The sequence below is a fragment of the Apteryx mantelli genome, chromosome Z (genome assembly GCF_036417845.1).
Source record: "Apteryx mantelli isolate bAptMan1 chromosome Z, bAptMan1.hap1, whole genome shotgun sequence".
NCBI lineage: Eukaryota > Metazoa > Chordata > Aves > Apterygiformes > Apterygidae > Apteryx > Apteryx mantelli.
Genome location: NC_090020.1, coordinates 58156098 through 58174625, shown reverse-complemented (window position 1 = coordinate 58174625; position 18528 = coordinate 58156098). Strand labels below are relative to the sequence as shown.

At 39.5% G+C, this 18528-nt stretch overlaps 1 protein-coding gene and 1 long non-coding RNA gene across 4 annotated transcripts in view; one reads left to right on the top strand and one right to left on the bottom strand.

Moving 5' to 3' along the window:
- Window positions 1-1341: 1341 nt before the first annotated feature.
- Window positions 1342-5210, bottom strand: ANKRD34B (ankyrin repeat domain 34B). Its single transcript, XM_013953987.2, has 2 exons — window positions 4163-5210; window positions 1342-3558 (listed from the first exon to the last, which is right to left on the bottom strand). Exon 2 carries the CDS (start codon window positions 3510-3512, stop codon window positions 1956-1958), a length of 1557 nt encoding a protein of 518 aa, XP_013809441.2. The 5' UTR covers window positions 3513-3558; window positions 4163-5210; the 3' UTR covers window positions 1342-1955.
- A 3796-nt stretch (window positions 5211-9006) lies between these two features.
- LOC136995283 (uncharacterized) overlaps window positions 9007-18528 on the top strand; it is a 17664-nt gene continuing 8142 nt past the window's right edge. The window contains exons 1-3 of one of the 3 annotated variants that reach the window (XR_010886838.1): window positions 9007-9277; window positions 10545-10671; window positions 17807-17914. This is a non-coding gene — a long non-coding RNA (uncharacterized lncRNA). Of the gene's footprint in view, window positions 9278-10029; window positions 10672-16070; window positions 16178-17806; window positions 17915-18528 lie in introns of those variants that run through there. The other 2 variants (XR_010886837.1, XR_010886836.1) reach the window with 2 other exon arrangements.

Genomic DNA, 18528 nt, shown 5'->3' with positions numbered 1-18528 from the left:
TCACTACAGACCTACATAGTATGTAGCAAAATTAGTTTCAAGATTTAAACTTGTAGTTTCAGTCCAGCGCTTGATATAGAATTGTGTTGCGTAGGAATGTAAATCATGCTCCTTTATTTTCCAGATGGCATTCTTCTTTGAAATGCATATATTGTAAACTATAGGACATTTTTATATTTTTACATCAAAAGGTACTTACAGAAACAGTATAGTTATAATTATTTGAAATTATTTTACAGAAAGGGCAAAACTAAATAACGTCACAGTTATCTCTTAGGAAACATATTGTCATACTGAGTGAATTTTAACTGAAGCTGCAAGAAGGCAAACAGCACCCACTGAGTATTTTCAGAAAAGAATATCTAGTTTCAGTATACAAAAATTCACGTTATACAGCCACCATTTCAATACAATTAATGTCTGTAAATTAAGGCAAAATAGACCACATTAAATATGCCTCAATCTTTAGAAGCTGTTTTATAAAATGCTAAATGTGATACCAGTCGTCAAGCATCTATGGAATGTGCACAAATACAAGGTAGATGTTTGGAACCACAGAACACTAAGTGGGAAGGTAAATTACTTTCTGGGTAGAGATACTTAAGAATATGCAGTAACTTGGAGATGAAGGTATATTTCTGATCTCTTAGAAGTTCAGGCCTCTGGTTTATATTAGGCAAAATGGGGTTTTGAGGATAGGTCTTCCATCTCTCAGGTGAGTACCCTAGCTGTTGGTTTTAGATACAGAGGAGAGCAGAAGGGCAGAGCTCTTCCTTGATCCCAAGCCTGTGTGTGCAGGGTCCTCTCATTCTGATGGCAGGCCAAGACAACATCTGGATGTACCCCCCCATCTGTATCTTGTTTTGAAAAGAAACCCAGGCATGTGAATGGGAAGAAGGAGATCCTGCGTGGTTCAGAGATCTCCTGGTTTTGACAGTCAGAGATGAGAACTGTAGGACACACCACAAAGTAATGAACCCCAGTTTAGTTATACAAATGAAGTGGGACAAATCAGCTTGACTGATGAACACCAGTTTAGCCTCTGCTCCCTCACCCCCCCCCCCACCTTTTTTTAAATGAGCAAATGCCAGGAAGGGAATAGCTTGAGAATCCGAAGTTGACTGAAGCACAAAGCTGTCATCAAGAGATTAGACAGGACTTCCTGTTCAGTGTGCTGGCTTCTTGACTCAGTGCCTGACCATTGCCATGTGCCTGTACAGTGAACTTGAGTTATCCAGGGTCCTGTGTATCGCACTGTGATTTCCAGTGGGCAGCAAGGAGTCTAAAATAGGCTCCTAGTTTGTATCTGGAATTTCCTGGACATAGTTATGCATGTAATACTGAGCCTGTAACATGAACTTTATTTACTGTGTGTACTGCAGCTCATCAGTTTACATGCAATAAAGCCACTAAAGCCAGAAGACGCTGCCTATATTCAGTTGCCACTGCCCACCTTTTGTGTGCAGGCATTATCCTGGTTGTATCTGGGATATCTGGATATCACACAACTTGGCCATAGCTACTGTCTGATGTCCAGCATCCCAGTCACATGTTTGAAGTTCCCAAATTCCACCTGTACAACATTTCTGGGTGGAAAAAAGAGTACACATTTGGGGAAAACTTGGAGGTAGGGTGGTTCCAATGTACAAATGAGAACTGCAATGCCTAAGGATTTAGCCTTTGTAGATTCAGCCCACCATGGGGAAGATTTCAGTGTTGAATTTGAAAACATTATGAAAACAATTTAATAAATATTCATCAGTTTGCAGAAAGCAGCATCATTAACTGAACGTATCTTTTCATGTAGTATCTAAGCTATTTAACTAATTCCAAGGTAGAGAGCTAGTTAAGAGCCTTATATTACAGATCTATCTTTGGTGATGTATATCATTACAATCAGATAGAACTGTGACTAAGTACATATTGTAAAGATTTTGTTACCCTTTAATCTCCTGTTAAAAATTTACTAGTTGCTTGATCTGCTCAGTTTGTAATGACTGCCTCCTTACCAGCATTTTCTGATTTTTAATCTCCTTAGGGAAAGCAGGTGCTGTTGCTACCAAGTTTTTTTGTCCACAAGAAATCATCCCAGAAACCCTGTTTATGAAACTAACATCTGAAATTGGGCGGTGAGGATTCACATTTAAAGGTGGAAGGAAACCTGGTCTGGTTTGAGCAATATGATCCAACAATAAGGCTCCTGAACCCCGTCTTTCTAGAAAAGTTTGATTTCTTCTGCTCAGGGGAATAGGCGGCATGTTCTCTAGTAATTCCCTAGAACTTGATAACAAAGAGGGAGATGGAGAAAGAATCTTTTTCTTTCCTATCACTGACTTAGTATCTTCTGCAGTTGCAGGACCCAGACTAGTAGTTAACTGAGAATCAGAGCTGTAGTGATTTGCTCCTAAATTTCTTTTCTGGATAATACTTCTCAGGGTTGAAATGAAGCTGATTTGTCCCAAATCAGAATCCTCACCCACAGAAATCCCACTGGGATTCCGTTTCCCTTCAGCATAAAGAGTGTGAGAATTTATTTCATCATATGATAATTTCCTTGATCCAGTTTGATCAAAAGTTTTCAAAAAATGAGCAGTGTCTTTTATGTCAATACTTTGGTGTCTGGTGATAAATCTCTTTGATAGGGCAAGGCCATTGATTTTAAAAGAGAGCTCTTCTTCTGGAGTTATATCCTGAAGTTGTTCTTGTAAAGAGGCAACTTTGTTCTGGTGAAACAGTGAAGGAGAGCTCTTTATCCAAGGCTCAGACTGTAGTCGCTGTGCTTGTGCCAGCTTGGATCCTATATGTGTTGAATTGGATTTTCTAGTAGGTGAAACTGGTTCAGATGAGTTGTCCGTGCTTCTTGGATGATCCAGCTCTTTAAAGCTGAAAATTGCTTTTTTAGTTTCATTTGAACTTGAAAGTGGGGATGGAGATGTTTTCAGTTCTATTTCTGATGGGCAAGTGCAAGTACTTGGGAAACGGCATTCCTCAGAGTCAGCAGGAGGCACATTTAAGTACTGTTTAGTTGTCTGCTTTCCAGATGGAGATTTGTCTGTGGTGATGATGATTACTTCTTTTCCTCTTTCTCTGCAGGCATTAAGAAGAACTTTCAGGGTCTCTTTGTCTTCAGAGTTTATTGCATATACAAGAGCAGAGCAGTTAGAGTGATCTTGTAGGCTTGGGTCAGCTCCACTTTTCAGTAGCAGAGAAATCACTTCAGAGCCTGCTTTTTCTAAGCAAGCATGCATCAAGGCTGTCTTTCCAGATTTGTCCTGTATGTTTGGATCCGCTTTGTTTTCCAGTAGATATTGAACCATTTTTGCCTTGCTGACACTCTGGGAGTCCACATGCTTTGTCCTACAAGCAATCATTAACGGGGTTTCACCTCTGTCATTGCTTTCATTAATGTAGGCTCCACCCTCTAGTAACAGTCTGGTGAGACGAAGGCGGCTTTGATAGACAGCTCTTATGAGAGAATTCCCATCCGTTGGCACCTCCACAGTTTCATTCATTGTGCTTGTCTCTCACTTGCACCTTCCTAGCTGCTGAAAAGAACACCTGGTTTTCAGAGAAAGTAAACAGGCCAACAAAACAAAGATTTAATTGCATGAATTTCTCCTGTACATTCCCCAGTACTTTGTGAAAAGAGTATGCAGATGAAGAAAAAAATAGACACTCCCACCTCCCATACCTCAAGAAATACATTAAAAAATTTAAACAATATTGAATATAATTATAACATTTACACATACTTAAAGAATAGCTGAGTTTTTTTGATTGCTTAGGTCTTCATCATACTCTGCCAAATAAGCTGCAAAGGAAGTGTCATTCTGAACACTAATGGCTTTACACTGACTGCACACAAGAGGTGCCACTATGGTTGTGCTACTCATGATTTGCATCAGTTGAATAGAATGAATACTGCAGTATTTTTTTTTTCATTGATGTTAGATATGGTGACACATTCACTCATTCTTTTTCATAAAATGAGAAGGCAAAACATCTAGGAATTAATGAGGAAAAAAACAAATTCCTGGGCATAATAAGAAAGAAAAGCAAGTATGGTAAAATATTTTTATATAACGAGTTAACTGTTAAAATAGTGGGGCAATAGGTATTAATGTCCTATATAAAAATAGTAATATTTGTGGAAGAATACTACCTTTCTTATGCTGCTTTGAAAATGTACCAGTCAGCGTGAAACAGCATAAATGAAGTGATACACAGCCTATCCCACTCTTTGTAGAGATCAGGGGGCTGAGAATAGTCCAGTATCTGAAAGAAAAGAAACATTTGATAGGATCAGGGAAAAAATAAGGTTTCACATGAAAAATTAAGAGCTTAATGTGGTATAAAATAATGAAAGGTCTTGCATGAATGTACCCATGCATACATGCAATCAATAAAATTAAAGTACTTTTATTTCTGTCTTTTATGTGCTTGCTTAACTATGTGGAAGAAAAATCTTTAGTGCCAAAGAAAAATCAATATTTAACAGGTGGCAGAGCAGTAATTCCAATACAAGATTAGCCATGAATATGAAAGTTACATGTTTACTATATGTTCCTAGAGAAATAAAAATGTTTAGTTAGTTTAACTGCAATGGAAGTTAACAGACTTATTTTTATTTACCATCTAAAACATTAGTAATTTTCTGGTACATAACTGAACAGCAATAATTTCCTTCTTTTTTTCTTTGATATTGGAGTTTTACTTTGAATTCCAGAATCAAAGGATGATGTCACTGTAGTTTGTTCCACAAGTCCAACAAACAAAAAAGTCAGTTGAAATACACATGTGAAATTTTTATCACTGCTTTTTTCCCCTCAGTTTATTTCATTCCACAGCAGAATGCTCTGCAGCTACAAGTGCTTGCTTTTATTAAGCAGTGACGTTCAGAAGTTTATCAGACACAAGGAGAACAGTTAGTTAGAAGGTAGTTAGAAGGCTTCATACTTGTATTAATAAAACATTGATTTAATATACATTAATAATAAAACATTGGATAAAATGTTGAATAAAATGGTGATTCAATATACGCATTATTTGGTGACATGGTGTAATAATGGTCACAGGTAGCATGTGTTGGATAAGACACCTTGCAATATTTGGAATATCAGGAAAAAACAAGAAATAAACCCATGAGATGAACTGTTTCACCTTTGATGGCATTTATTTCTGGCCTCACAAAGACTGTGACATATGTATGACTGGAGTCCTCTTCTGAGAAATTAAGGGGAATGAAAGAGGGCTAGAATTTCTCTGTCTGTCCTCAGAGAATAAACATCCACTTGTGATCACTGGTAAGAGGGGCGACACCACTGTGGTACTACTGTCTTCTTTTGTTCAGTTGATTTTCTTTATTCTGTCTTGATAAAACATTTTTTAAAAGTAATTGAATTCAAATTACTTTAAGGATTCATTCTGTTTTACTGAAAGTACATGATTCAGTATTTTCTATTGCAGCTTTCATTGATGTACAAATCATTATTATGAAATGCATATTTCTGACAAGTAACATACTCAAGATTATTATCTTTTATAAAAGTATCCAATTAAATAGTACAGTTAGGTTTTCAGAAACAAATTAAACAGAAATATCTTTTAGATAGCACATATGCTGGAATTTTGACTATATTCTCCCTTATTTTTGACATATCTGGAAGTCATAGCTGATTTTACATCTCTTTCATATTTATCTAAAACTCAATTTTTAACTGCTTGCTTTATTGTATTGATGGTATGTAGCACTTATACAAGCTTTTTCATCTACAGAAATAACTTTTTTGGTTAAAAACACATTAAATATTAAACAGGCATGGAAATAGAAGAATGTTGCTTGAAGTCACAGAGCAGGTAAATGCTAGAACTAGGAACAGGGCTGTTTTTCTGGTGTCTGATCTAATGCCTCTACATGCTTAAATTTACTTTCTCTATAGACTTCACCTGGACTATTCACATGACTGAGGATAGAAGAAGGCTAGTCTAGGCCAACAGTTAGTGTTAGGCTGTCTGGAGTAGACTTTGGGTTTGGGAGACTCAGTTCTGCCATATACTTCCTTTGAGGTCATTTAAGGCACATTTTCTAAATATATTTTAATACCTTAATTAAACTGAGATCAGTGAAAGTTAGAATAAGGATCTGAGCCTTGTTACATAAGATTGTTGTGAAAAAAAAAAAAACCCTGCAAAAAAGACTGAGGTGCTTACACACTGTTACAATGGGAATGACACAAGTGCACACAATGACACAATGGGAATGACGGAGAGGATGTAGAACATAGTACTGGAAGGGAAATCCCTCATCAGTAACACCTTTTCCCCAACTGTTGAAGGTAAGTATCTACCTATATACATACACACTCCCAGCTATAAACTAGGCAAGGTTCATCTTTAAACATTTCTGCCTTCAGAGTGGGAAAGAGGGGACTACAGGACAGGCAGCATGTGCTTCCAGGATGCCGTATGAGCTTGGGCTGCAGAAAGCCTGCGATGCTGTTGTATAGGCAAGCTAGCAGTTTCAGCATGCCTGAGCCCCCCAGGGGTTTGTAGGTACTGATAAATTCATTTCCGAAACCCTCTCTGATAGGCCCAACTGATCATCCTGTCCACAAGTTGGGACCGTCAGATCTGTAAAACAGGCTGGCTCATCCCTGAAAGAAGGAACGTAGGCATGAGGGCTGCTAAGATCCAGGCACGCTATTTCTAGGTTGATCTACACTTTGCACCGTAAAGGAAGTGGAGGGGAAGGGTGGGAAGGAAAGTGGAGCAGGCAATGTAAACCTTGATCCAGGGGAATAAAAATGCCCAAGTACTTCAGATTCAGATACAACATTATGAAAAGAAAAGGTAACAGAGATGTAATAGGACAAACATAACGTAGAATACATTCCTGAATGCTGGATGAAGATAACTATGACTTGATCTAGAGAATCTGTTTGACAAAGATATGCTTAGGGTTATGTCGTCCTAAAATTGCCACTGTGGGAACAAAGGGTAGCGGGACTTCCATGAGATCCACACTGACACTGGCTCAATGCAAACATACATTCCCCAGCTGGACTAATGACGCTAAACAGATTGATGCTAAACAGATTGGGATTATAAAATATTCCTAAATCTAATTAACTGCAATGTTAGGAACAACTACTTGTGTTTACAAAATGTCAGAGGTGACACAGCTGCTTTTCAGCTGTGGAAGTGTACTTGTGCCAATATAGTTCCTCATTCTTTGAGCTGCTGTGTGACCTAGTTAATGATAACCAACTGTGAATGGGTCCTTCAGATTATCCACAAATTTCTGATGTTCTTGTACTAATAGTATTCCAGGAATGCTATTTCTTTCTAGTATTTTATATTCAAAAAATGGAATTGTTCTGGAAACTGATCTGCGATGAAGTAGCATAAAGCACCTTGTAGTATGAAAAACAAGTGAGTTTTGGAGCCAATGATGGTTTGTTTCCAAGGAGCAGACAGACGGGCACTATCTGTGTATTTGTGCTGGATCCTAACCTGAGGTCAGGCTGGCAAATGTAAGACAGTGATAACCCAGGGTCCTGTTCTGATACAGGATCTACTGCCATCATAGTGGGAAAAGCCATTAAAACCAAACTAAAGTTTTACCACTTTTTTTTCCCGCAACCCTTGCTTGCTAGTTTGTAAACAGTACTTACTTACTAGGAGAAACTCTTGAAGTGTTTCATTATGTGTAACAGTGGAAATCACCACAAAATTGAGGGAAAAAAGCTCACTGATGTTACCACATATAAACAAATATATACACAAATCACATTTTCACTAAGTAAAGGACTGCTATGAATCAATGTTCTTGCAAGGTACTTCTTGCCTGTTCACAATTAAAGACAAATTTTCTGCCCTCTATGCCTCAGCACTCTACAAATTATGCAAACAAGCTCTTTCACAGTAGTATTTAGGGAGTCCAGAATCATTCCACTAAAATTAAGTCACCAATTCTCATCTCTCTGAAAAGATGCACTTATGCAGTTAAAGAAAATAAACCTTTAAATAGTTTTGTGATTTTCAAGACTACTTTAACCCTGTAAATTCCCTTGGTCAGTATAACGAGAACTCCAATTTCCTATACTATCTTGTACACACATTAAAATGTTTCAGGTACGAAAAGGATTTTTGTTTCAAAACTTGCCATTGTATCACCACCAAAACTTCTTTTTTCAAGGAATTGCCAGAGTCAGGTCCCGTTTCAGAATCCTAGCCTGTAACATGCAACTTTTCATAGCAATGCCTCTGTCTCTTCAGCCTTGCTGGTTTCCAAGGTTAACTGCAGGATGGTCACAATTTTCTGCATGTTTCTAATCAGTCTTCTTATTTACAATGTTCCATGTTTGTACTTTTGAAGACAGCTTGGAGAGGTCCAGCCAGCTTATTCAGTGACTTTTTCTCTCACAGTATTTATCATCTCCCCAGATATTCTCTCTCACCTGGAGGGGTTTTCTACAATAATAGTTATCATCAGAGAGTGGTCAAAGCATGGTGGGCAATACTGGGAGAGAAAAGTTTAAACGGGGGGGGGGTCTGCATTAAGATGACTGTTGTGGCCTGTGCTCATCTCACAGCATCCTGCCTTGCAACATAATGGCTCTAATGGTTTTGCTGAGGGAGATCTGGAAAAACAGGGACAAGAAATTTCTCTGCAGAGGTCTATAGAGAATACACCTGAAAAATACAAACGGAGGCTAGAACAATAAGCATGTTAAAAGCTCTTCTATAAAAAATTCATTGAGAGGGAAGTGACCAGTATTTGCTCTTAATCTTAGAAGAGCCTAACAAAACCACTTTCCAAGAGAAACATCCCACATAGAGGCTGAAATCCATCTTCTTTAATCCCAGTAACCTTCAGACACAGACAGCTGCAAGCTGAGCTAACATGGCAAGGCAGAACATGTACAGCCTGAAACCGTTCCTCAGCATTTTGGCCAAACTTTCTGTAAACGTGCTATCCTTCCTAATCTGCAGTATAAACTAAATGCAGCACAGCCTCGAATCACACTGAATACTAAGCACGTGCCTCATTTGGGATTGCGAGAAAGGAGTTTTTACTTGTTACTGTTTCTCCTTCTCCTGCATTACCTCCTATTAGAAGGAAAGTGATGCACCTGCAGGTCCTCCAGCAGCAGGAATATTTGGATTAACGCAGCATGCTCTTTTCACTAACAGCCTGCACAGGGGGAACGATCTGCTACCTTGAACAGCATTTCCAGTCTTCAGAACTCGACTCAACGAAACGCCAACGAAAGAGGTGGAAGTTCAGCTCATTTTATAAACTGACCTGTTTTCATTAAATCCCCCAGTCAAGCTGCCGGGCTGCACGTCCACCTCGCGAGCGGCGGCGAGCCGCGGAGGCGCGCTTCTCCGGGCAGCCCCGCCGCCGCTGCCGGGACCCGGCGGAGGCTTATCGGCGCCGTCGCAGGACCGACACAAAAACGGCAAACAGCGCGGAGCGGAGCGGAGCTGCCTGGCCCGAGGCGGCGCCGCCCGGGGGGGCGGGCAGGGCGCGGGCGCGGTCGCCTACCTGCGGCGGGTGCCGCTCCGGCGGCGCTGCGGCCGGGCGGCTCCGCGTGGGCGCGCCGGTCCGCGGGGCGGAGCGGAGCGGGGCGGGGCGGGGCGGGGCGGGGCGGAGCGGAGCGGGGCGGAGCGGGAGCGCGGGGCTAGCGGCGGCGCCCCCTAGCGCCGCGGCCGGCGGGGCAGGAGCCGCCCTCCTGCGGGGCAGCTGGGCACGCAGCTCCGCGCCCGTCACCGCCGCGCCGCGCATCCCGTGCGGACGCGCATCCCGTGCCGACCCGCCTCCCTGCGCGGCGAGTCTCCCCGCAGCCCCTCGGCGTCCCGCGGGCCCCCAGCCGGGCCCGCGCGGCTCTCCCTCCCGCGGCGCCGCAGGAGGCATCCGCGCCCCCTCCCCTCGCGCGGAGCTGCCCCACCCCGCTCAACGGCCGCGCGCGGCCGTTGGCCTCCCGCCTCGGCGCGAGCAGCGCGGCCCCCCCGTTGCCACAGGGGTGGCCACCCTGCGCCTAACGCCTGCCGGCCGCGCTGCCGACCCCGCCCGCCTCCCGCCGTGCCCGCGGCAGCCCGGGCCTCGCTGGGCCCCAGCAGGGCCCCCGCTGGGCAAGTGCGTCGCCACCTGCGGCCTCACCGCCCCGGCACGGGACAACACTGGAGATGAGCTCGGTTGCGTGAGTTTTCTTTCCATGTTGTAAATAAGAGAAGCAACTAATGGGGTCATCTTCCTAAGACCCTTATCCACCTCACTAGTTGCTATCGTCAAGATGCACGAATTTAACAGTATTTCCTATGAACTGGAGGAAGGGAACCTGCTAGCTTTCAGATCGAGCTTGGACCCAGCCTTTCAGCCCATCAGAACCAACGTTGAAATGTGGCCACTGCTTTTGATGCCTAAAGGGAATTTGCATTTTGCACAGTTTATAAATCTGTCCCTACAGCCTCATTCCTTTGGCAAAAGTGATTACATAGGCCCACGACAAAAGTCTTGTGAAATTTATCTTATTCACTAGTCTGCAGAGATTCTTCCTTCGGATGTGCTGAAGTTCTGCTCCACAGTAGTCTGGGGCTACGCGGGACAGCAAAACTGCCAAAGAAAAAAAGGATTTGGGTCCTGTCTGATTGTAGGAGAAGTAAGAGGTATGTAATTTCATCAATTTTCCTGATCCTAATGTGTTGTCTTCATTATTCAACCAGTCTAAACCCATCCAAATGGTTTAATTTTTTTATTATGATTTTTTTTGTTGTTCTGTGGGAGTATTTATAGACCCCACTGGGGATAAAGGCACCTGTGTTAATATAGGATTACCCGAAACCATGGATTGTCTCTGCTGCTTGCCAAAAGTAATGTTGTTAAAGCCTGTCAGGAGAGACATTTTCCTCTGTCTTGATACTTGGCATTGCCTACTGCCAAATGAACCTGGTAGCACGTTAGTCCCAGTTCTTGGGATCTCCTTGGGTTGAATGCACATGGAAAGTTTGTCTGTAATATTACTGTAATGTAACGTGACTTTATATGGATTTGTTTCCTGAGAAATAGGTTACGTTCCAGAGTGGCTTGAAATCAGTCCTAACATCAGACAAGCTTCACTAAGAGAAGTTTATTCCAACACAGCAAAGGTGTAGGTTCTTGATTACAAACTTGGAGGAAGTTATAAAATAAAAAATCCTGTCAAATAGTAGAATGCATCAATCTCTTCTCACAGCTGTCATGTAGTATTTCTCTGAGGTTATCTTAGCTCCTTGAGTCCCATTTTTCTGAACTTGCTACTCATGGGACTTACGTTGCTGCTGGAGGCTTTCTGGTTACTGCTGAAAGCATATGAAATTTCAAAGTATGGTGCAAGAACCTTCCTGGTTTTCATGCTAGTTTAAGAGACCTTATTGTACCTTAGTAAGACTTTATTGTCTTGTTTAGCTGCTTAGTGACTGTAAGGATGCTTATGGAGTACTCTTAAACTTACCTGAGAATGACATGATATCCCACTGATATCCCTGATATTCCAAGGACATATCCTTGAAATGTTGATTCTTATAAAATCACACTTACATTTTTACAGAATATTTTGCAGAAGTTTTGATTGTGTTTTGTCTTAGTAACTTTTTACTTTTTACCGAGATGACAGTGGGCATTAGAGTAGCTGTGGGAGCTGCAGCAACTGCCCCCCTCACACACACTGTTAATTGCGGAGGGCGTAGTGCCGTTATTGTGCAAGGTTCTGTACTCCTTTACAGTGCCTGAAAAAGCAGCTGCTGCCTCAAGGAACTTGTAGTCTTGGCATATAATAAAAGACAACAGGTGAATACAACAAACAAGTAGGGGAGGTGAGGACAAAGTAACAGCAAAACAATCAATCATGTTTGGTATAATAAGTAGCAGTCACAGTACGCCAGCTGCCTTGTGCTATGGAGTGATTTTTCAGGCATCACAGGGGAGATAAGTTTCCAGGAGGAATATGAAGGAGATTTATGCAATTCTACTTTTTAATGTGCATGATGGGATCAGTTAGATAGCAGCATGACTAAGAATTGTAATGAATAAGTCACTAAGACAAGCAGTACCTCAAGGGTAGGTTTTGCAGTTACTCTTTGACCTTTTCTTTCAAAAGCTAAGTTGTGAAAATGCCCAAAGACTTTTTTTTCTGCAGTGTGGTTCTAATTATCTTTGTTTTCTTTTATTCTCTGCACCCCACCCACATTGTTAATACTCTTTCTTTACTGAACAGACTCAGATGGTCGTATATATTGAACACCCACTCTTCAGGAAGGTTAGCGATCTTCTCAGGCCTGTTATTGTGTGAATTATATAAGATATGGAGGCAGTGTATACTTGTGTATGGCTCATCAATTCTGCTCCAAGAGCATCTTTACTTTGGTGATTTCTGCAGTTCTCATACACCTTGTTATTCCACCTTCCGTCCTTGCCTGTACTGCATTGTTGTGCTTATGATAGCTGGCATGAATGTTTTAAAAAAAGAGTGTATATCTCACCAGTTCTTGGAAGAGCACTTTTAAAAATACAGTTTTTTTTTAAATAAATGTCACAATTTCCTCTCCTTTGGCTACTTTTAATTAGTTATAAAAATAACAATATCAAAAAGTTAATTTTTATGTTAACAGTGAAGGAGGATGGAAAACAGAATAGGAAATACATCAGTGCAGTGCAGGATTTGTTCTAAAATACGAAAGGTGTTTGCATATGCATGTAACATATCAGTCTGTTATACTTCTTTCTGCCTCCTGAGGGTCTGTATCAATCCAGCCCCCTCTTCTTACTATTTCACTGACAGTAGGGCTAGCTAGATATATACCAGGGAAGAGTTTTATGGTCAAAAATACTAATATTTGTTTTAATTGATGAAAAATTTTCACTACAAAGATCTCATTCTTGATAAACTTCTCTCCAAATATGGGCAGGCAGACAATAAAACTAAAAACATACTTGTTTTTCTGCTAGCCAGCTCAACAAGCTGCTGGAAGCCCAGAACTGGGCTGCAAACCTTGAGCCTGGGAGCTTGTTTTGAGAGAGCGGTTCCAGAATTTAAACTCCAGGCTTTGCACGTGGTGAGCCCTGCCTCTCCTGGCGCTGTCAGGGTGTCTGAGCACTGCCCTCTGCAGCAGGGGGGCTTTCTTGGGTCCCTGGGGATCCTTGGAATTGAGGAAGTTAGCTGCTCAATTTTGTTTATGGAAAAAACAATATTAAGTATTTTGATTTGATCTGAAACAAACTTTTGGGGGGGATGTTGCTTTCTATGGGAAATTGTAAACATTCTGGGTTTCATGCTCATCTGGAATGCTGATCAAAAACATCTAGTACTGACCAGTTTTAACCTACACTAACAAAAACTGATTCAAATGAGAAGGAGACATTTTTGTTTGCTCTATATAATCATTACTATGTTAATGTATTAGCGAGTAAATCTTTGAACACAGTACATTATAACAAGTCATTATAACATGACATTATAACAAGTCATTATAACTAATAAGTTATTAAGTCATAATGTATTCATTGGTATGCATTTTTTTTTCTAAAATGTGAATAAATGGAAAAATACAAAAGCATAATTAATTTGGCCGAGTTGTGATGACTGAAAATATGTAACTAATGTTAACATTATTATGTAGTAATTTGGTAGTTAAAATAGTACATTTAAAATGCTGTATGTAGAGGCAGACATTTACTGTAGTAGAACTGTTTGCTGAAAGGAATGCAATAACACATTGTGAACAATAGTATGCATGAAAATACTTCTATTAAATGTAACAGGGTTAGCTGCTTGCTTGTTTAAAAAATGAAGTTGGATTATGCTAATGAGCTAGAGACATCACTGGAGAAGTCTAAAAGGGAACAGAGGAGACAGAGGTGGTAGGAAGAATATAAAGAAAAGCTATAGTTTGTTTTAAAAATAATAAGCAAAAAACAAGTAGAAAAAAATAGGACTCCATTAGGAATCTCACAGCAAGCCACAACTCTGCATGGAGTATAAAATCTAGAAAAACACTTTTATTACTTTATTGGTTTGTTTACACAGATAATTTTTATTTTGATGTATACTTATAACCTACTTTCTTTGCTAACACACTCTGTTGGATTGATCACATCAGGTAAGACCTCTGAGACTGATTCTTTTGACACTTGATCTGGTATTTACCATTTGGCTTCAGTAAGTTAATACCAGAATTGAATTTTCCCCTGATTTCTTTCAGGCACATTTTAATTATCTAGTTATGACATGGAGGTTTCTTTCTGGAACAATATGCTCTCTGAAATGTTTGGTGTATTTTGGCTAATTACTTCAATTAAAAAATAGACTATGCGTGGGAATCACTCTTGTGATACTTGCAGGAATAATTATGACTGGTGAGGGAACAAGAGTTTTTCAAACAATTTTAGAGAATATATTACACTAAAATGTCTTGTTCCATCGATACATCCATTTGCAATACTGCAAAACACGAGTGCTAGATTCTTAACTGTTGTAAATCAGCAGGCCCATAACATAACTCTTTTTCTCAATGTTTTTATTTGTTACTGTGTTTCAGATATTACTAACACAGAATGTGAATAAATAGAATTGATTCTTTTTCATATGTGTGTTCAGTAAAATTGAAAATAAGGACTGTGAAACAAGTTGTTTTTAAATGATTTGACATTATAATGTTAGGCATATTAGTAAAGTAGGAGGATACTAAAGTATGCTTCCTCCCATATAATGCCTTGTTTCTATATAGTGATTTCTAATCAAAGCACTTTTTTTTTGGATGATGATAAAAAAGTATATAATAAATTAAGACATCATCTGTTACTTTCTTTGTTTATGGGCTTGTGTGAAATTCATATACTAGTGTTGGTCAATAGAGTCTGAATCCTTCATGTTATTGGTAAGAAAAACATATGCTCAGAATTTTATTATATAGCAGTCTTTTGCCCATGACAGGTTATTTTTACTGAGCAGCCCAAGCACTTATTCTGCCAATAAGATGAAGGATATGGATTTCTTTCGTATGAAGAAAAATAAGATAATGAATGAAAAGAATGATTATTTAAATTATAACAGAAATTTTTCTGTACCCTTTTTGCACTATAAGAGTTACTGAAGGAATCTGGAATTATATACTAGAAAAAATTTATACTCAGTTGTGCAGTAGACAGTGGTGTAACTGCTCTATGACAATAAAAAGAACAGAATTAACAGGGGAAGATCAGTTTTACATGATTCCATTTGAAAGAAAACCATATTTTGATGAAGAACACAGACTCAATGCTGTGAAGAAGTCAGTTTTAGCTGACTGAAAGAGTAATATACACAAAAGTATTTAGTGAGGAAAAGAATAACTTCACTACTGAATGCGCTTTTATATGGTTTATGACTAAATCAAAATTAGGAACATTTACATTGATTTTTTCTGAACTTGAATATGTTTAAATTGATAAGCTTCCACATAGGACTCTTGATGAAACCACATCTAAATTTTAACCTCTCTAAACAAAAACTAAAAAGAGCAGGTATAGAGATTAAAACGAGTCATCTTGCACTTGTGAAGATGGAACTGATTTCACAAATAATTTCCAGGAGCTTTGTTGCCATGTTTAGTAACCTACTGATACACCATAGAAAAGTTTGAAAGCTACTGGACTAAACTACTCCTCATTACACCTGCACATGATTCAGTGAAATTAGTGGTTAAACTGGTCCATTCTGTTTTAAGTAATTTATTCTTTATGAGAGGGATATTTAATATTTGTTTTCAATCACTGCATGAATGGGCATGAAATGTAGTAATCCAGTGAGATGTTCTGCTCATGGCTTAGAACTGGCATCTTCCACATATGCATTTTGGGGTCTGTGAGGTATGTTCCTCCATGGAGCACATCCATGTAAAGCTCATGTTGAATTGCTAGAGGTTTTAAAGTTGCTGAGAGAAGCATGACACTTTCCATTGTAACATTAAATAGTTCTCAGATAATTATGGAAGTGATGGTGGTGCAGCTATACCATTGAGTAATATGGGTATTGGTTGATTTTTTCAATTAGACCACTGGCAGACATTCTCATCTAGGTCTAGTTGGAGAGAATGACGACATCCTGTTTGCTCATCACTGTCCATCATGAGGAGTTACTGGCCTCACAGCTGTGTCAATGTAAGGGATCACTTGAGTTTTTCCTTTTCCTGTCAGGCAGAGTCACTTTGTTTAGCTGAAATCATTCTTCACTGGCTATTTAAATGAACCCATCTGGCTCTGCTGGAAGCACATTAGGCTGTGTTTGCATAATCCCTCCAGCCAGCTGAGATGTGGAGCAGTGATCTCCAGCAGAGGACTAGTAATAATTCATCTACTAGTACAGCTGTTTGAAAAGAGGGTGAGTGTTCCCAGCAGGCTTTTATGTGGAAAACAGAGTTCAGAGGAAGGATGAACATTAAGAGCATGTTACTTCTGAGGAGCAAACACTGTTTTTGTGTAAGTGTCCTTGTTAATGAAATGACCCACTTTATAGTCAAAATGATTTCTATATGATAGTTTGTTATTTGAAAAAGATTCTGTTTGATATTAGGAGCTCATTAAGTTGTACTGCTGAAGGAAAAGGCATTGCTTTATATTTCTGTTAGTAATGGTGTACCATCTAATTCCAGACCTCTCAAGTTCTATATTTACTATTTGTTTTTTTCTGTTTGTTTTTTTTTTCATTGTAGCCATAATTTGGTAAAATATTCAAGTTCATGCCTAAAAGTATCCTTAACCAGGCAAGTTCATGTCCCAATTTCATGAAGAATACCTATTTCCACTTAATGACTCAGATATAAGCACATACTTAGGAATGTTCTGTTTGAAATATCTACTTTTCTTGATTAGAAGAATCTTCCAAATTTCTGTAAATTTCTAATCCAACAGGACAGCTGAAGAGATGATGGATAGAATTTAGAGGGCCATAGCTTGAGGAGTAAAATTGATATACAAATGTTGTAGCCAAGATCATTAAAAGATATAAGCAAAACAAGACTGACATAGCAAGATCTACTTTAATATACTAAATCTACTAGTGCATACTACTACATAATCTACTTTATTAAACCACACAATTTAATTGGAGATAAACAAACAAGTGTTGGCACATAAGCCCTTCTTCAAGTCACCTGAAAAAAAGCCTTGAGAATGCAACTGGAAAAGGACTGTATGCCTGAAAGCTTGTCTGTTTTCCCAGCTATGTTAGTTAATTTAATAAAAGCTTTCTCCTTACAAACCTTGCTTTGATGATATGCAATAGGGGGCAGAATGATCTGCAGACAGAAAACAGGAGAGAATGCATGATTCACTGCAGTGCAAGCAGAAAGCAAGTCTTTGTAAGTGAAGATAGAGAAAAATCAGCAAGTTTCTCACATGCTATCACAGAAGGGTGTGCTGTCCACCAAGAGAAACAGAAAATCTGCCTGGGCACAATGCTAACTGTTGGGCTTCTGGGTACTCTGGGATCGGACTCCCGCTTTCAGACAGAATGTAGGCACTTAACTATAGGATAGGGCTTGTAGCTGAGGATTTCAACATAGCTGACAAAAGCTGTCACTTAGACATCCAAACCCTGAAAATTCTTCACTCCTGAAATTCTTTATAATAGCATCTTATAAGTGTTATACCCTGGGGCAGTTTGAAAATGTTTCCTTTGTAATTATAGTTACAGGGCAAACTATCACATGAAACTATGTAATCCTTCTAGGAAACATATCAAGTTCCTTTTCTCACCTCTCTTTCCCCATTTCCACTCTTTTGTTCCAGGACCTACCTCTTCGGAAGATTTTTGTGAGTGTATCCTGATTTGGTAGGCTCCATTCCTACCATCCTCCTGGGCAAGCAAAGACAGTTAAAGCACAGCTGTACAATGAGGTAAGTATGTTCCAGTTTCAGACTTGCTAAGTTTTGGTAAGATTCCTCTATTCTAGTTACCTCATTTTCTGCACTGGTTCACAAACAACCCTTCCCAGAGCTTTTTTTTCCTTCTCCAGATCAACTGCTGCCTGCTCTTATCTCTCTTTTCTGTTGGTGTAGCTTTTGAACAGGTCAGCATAATGCTGGAACTAGGTTTAAACCTTTGACAAATTAGCTGTAGTCTGATGAAGACAACATGGTTTTCTGGTCCCAAATAAGAGCTCATGTCCTACACACTTGATGTTTTCCTTAGATTATATGCATAAACTAATCAATCACTGCCATTTTCCACTTCCTGTTTTTCCCCTTATGTCCTTTATATATTCTAGTAATATTCTGTTTGCTAAGTTAGGAAACTGGTATTATTTAGTGTGTACATTTCTTCTCCATGAATTACTTTCCATGGCAGAGACTGGCTATTGGTATGTTTCCAATTCTGTCCTTCAGTACACAGTGACCATAACACTATTAATGAGCTACTTAAAATGTTAGTTTTCTGCTACCAGATGGAAATTGCTGTCCATTGTCAGAGAAAAGAGATAATGAATAATAGACAAGCAACAGAAACATTA